The 1,875-nt window shown below is 32.7% G+C and overlaps 1 protein-coding gene across 2 annotated transcripts; it reads right to left on the minus strand.

The window, feature by feature from the left end:
* LOC137809965 (cytochrome c oxidase subunit 6b-3) lies at positions 1-1,875 on the minus strand. 2 transcript variants are annotated; one of them, XM_068611042.1, is made up of 4 exons: positions 1,649-1,875; positions 591-688; positions 432-513; positions 1-320 (listed from the first exon to the last, which is right to left on the minus strand). In XM_068611042.1, the coding sequence occupies exons 1-4, from the start codon at positions 1,808-1,810 to the stop codon at positions 267-269; spliced, it is 396 nt and encodes a 131-aa protein (XP_068467143.1). In that variant the 5' UTR covers positions 1,811-1,875; the 3' UTR covers positions 1-266. The 2 variants fall into 2 exon arrangements, with proteins under 2 accessions (XP_068467143.1, XP_068467142.1); XM_068611041.1 differs by having other exon boundaries at positions 591-715; positions 1,649-1,866.

Below are 1,875 nucleotides of genomic sequence, written 5' to 3' on the forward strand. Positions count from 1 at the left end.
TGTGGAGGCAAAGTGATAAGGTGATTTTATACTTTATATTGGAGCAAGACTATTATTTTGAGGGGACCAACATTTTCTAAAGGGATTAAAAATTATAGGGTGACTATTGTAAGATATAACCCTAAGATATTATAAGATAATTTTACCTTAAAATCGCAAGGGAAAAGAAAGCACGTGATACAGAAAAAGAAGATGCACTGTTATTTCACTTATTTGCAACTTTTTCCCTATTATATCACAACAAAAGAAAAAGAATATGCTCGTGCTTATACTTGTGCAGGGAACTTCCCCTGTTCTCTCTCTTTATCCCATTCTGTAATCTGCAAAACGATAAACAAGAAAGAAAAAGATGATGATCCAACCAAAATTATTTCATTAATGAATAAGTTGAGAAAAGGGTTTTGGATTTCAAATTGCTGCTCAGAACTCACCCATTCAGATGGACAAGAGGACCTAAAATATGTGCCTAGTTTCTGGCATTCCGGTGCAGTTTCGCCTTTTTGTTGAATGCATCTGATTAAGTCAAAGAAGCTACTGAATTAGATATCTGAATATAGCTTCTGTACTGATACAAAAGCATTTCGACTTACCTGTGATACTCCACATATTTTGCATAACAGTGACGTGTTTTATAATCACTACTCTCAGCTAATTCAGCACCCTTTTCTGATATATCTGACTTTCCCTCCTGTTTTTGCACAGTTAGAGAACCCAACTAATCAAAAACATTTTCCTTGAATCACAAACTGTTTCTTGATTTTAGAATAACTAAGATGTAACATGATGAATAATTGTATTACGAAGTGGATTTCGTGTGATCTCCAACATAAAGATCCCTCACATCGTTATGATTATAAGTGTTCGGATAATGTTCGACTTGATAAATCCGACACACACAAACATGAGGACTTTATTCAATTCCATAAATCCCATAAAACCGATAAACTCAAATCTCATAAACTCAAAATACTCATAAAAACAATAAAAAAACAATAAAAATAGGAGATAAGATTTACATATAAGTATATAGAATGAAAAATATATACTATTATATAATTACTTATATACAATGATTTATCGGTCGGTTTATACACCCACTAGGTTTATACACCCACTAAGTTTATACACCCACTAAGTCACTAAGTTTAAGTGTATATAATATCTAGTTATATATAAGTAGTTATATAGGATGAAAATTATATACCATTATATAATTTCTTATATACAATGGTAAACTATGAAAGTTTACCGGTCAGACCTATATCTAGTTATATAGAATGAAAATTATATACCATTATATACCTTCTTATATACAATGGTAAACTATGAAAGTTTACCGGTCGGACCTATATCTAGTTATATAGAATGAAAATTATATACCATTAAAGTTTACCGGTCGGACCTATATCTAGTTATATAAAATGAAAATTATATACCATTATATATCTACTTATATACTTTATATACTTATAAACCCGAGGTAAGATTTACACCCACTAAACTCTGGTTTATGAGGTAAGATTTAAACTCACTTATATCAATGAAAATTGGAATTCCTAATTTCTAGATGTGAAATATCCAACAAAATTCTTAATTTCTAGTACATCCAACAAAATGAAGTTAAAGAAGAAATGCGTGTAGGTTTGACCTTGTTGTTGGTATCACCGGGAGTGTGGGTTGAAGAGGGAGGAGGAGGTGGAGAAACGGTGCCGTATTGATGAGCGGGCCTAGGAGCTTGCTGACCTCGCGCAACTTTGTTGACATCCCTCGCCCTCATCTTGTCATGAGGATCAACCTGCGCTGCAGACATGTTAGTTTCTTCTTCTCTCTTTTAATGCTTCTTCTTAAACCAAAACAGCATATGCATAAGCGACT

This window comes from Phaseolus vulgaris, chromosome 2 (assembly GCF_000499845.2).
Source record: "Phaseolus vulgaris cultivar G19833 chromosome 2, P. vulgaris v2.0, whole genome shotgun sequence".
Classification (NCBI taxonomy): Eukaryota; Viridiplantae; Streptophyta; class Magnoliopsida; order Fabales; family Fabaceae; genus Phaseolus; species Phaseolus vulgaris.

What these genes read in the sequence shown, in the direction of transcription:
- LOC137809965 (XM_068611041.1), bottom strand. Translation starts at nt 1,810, where the DNA reads ATGTCTGCAGCGCAGGTTGATCCTCATGACAAGATGAGGGCGAGGGAT. An exon ending in CCGGTGATACCAACAACAAG is followed by an intron (nt 716 to 1,648) that starts GTCAAACCTACA and finishes GTTTTTGATTAG; the next exon opens with TTGGGTTCTCTAACTGTGCA. An exon ending in AAATATGTGGAGTATCACAG is followed by an intron (nt 514 to 590) that starts GTAAGTCGAAAT and finishes TGACTTAATCAG; the next exon opens with ATGCATTCAACAAAAAGGCG.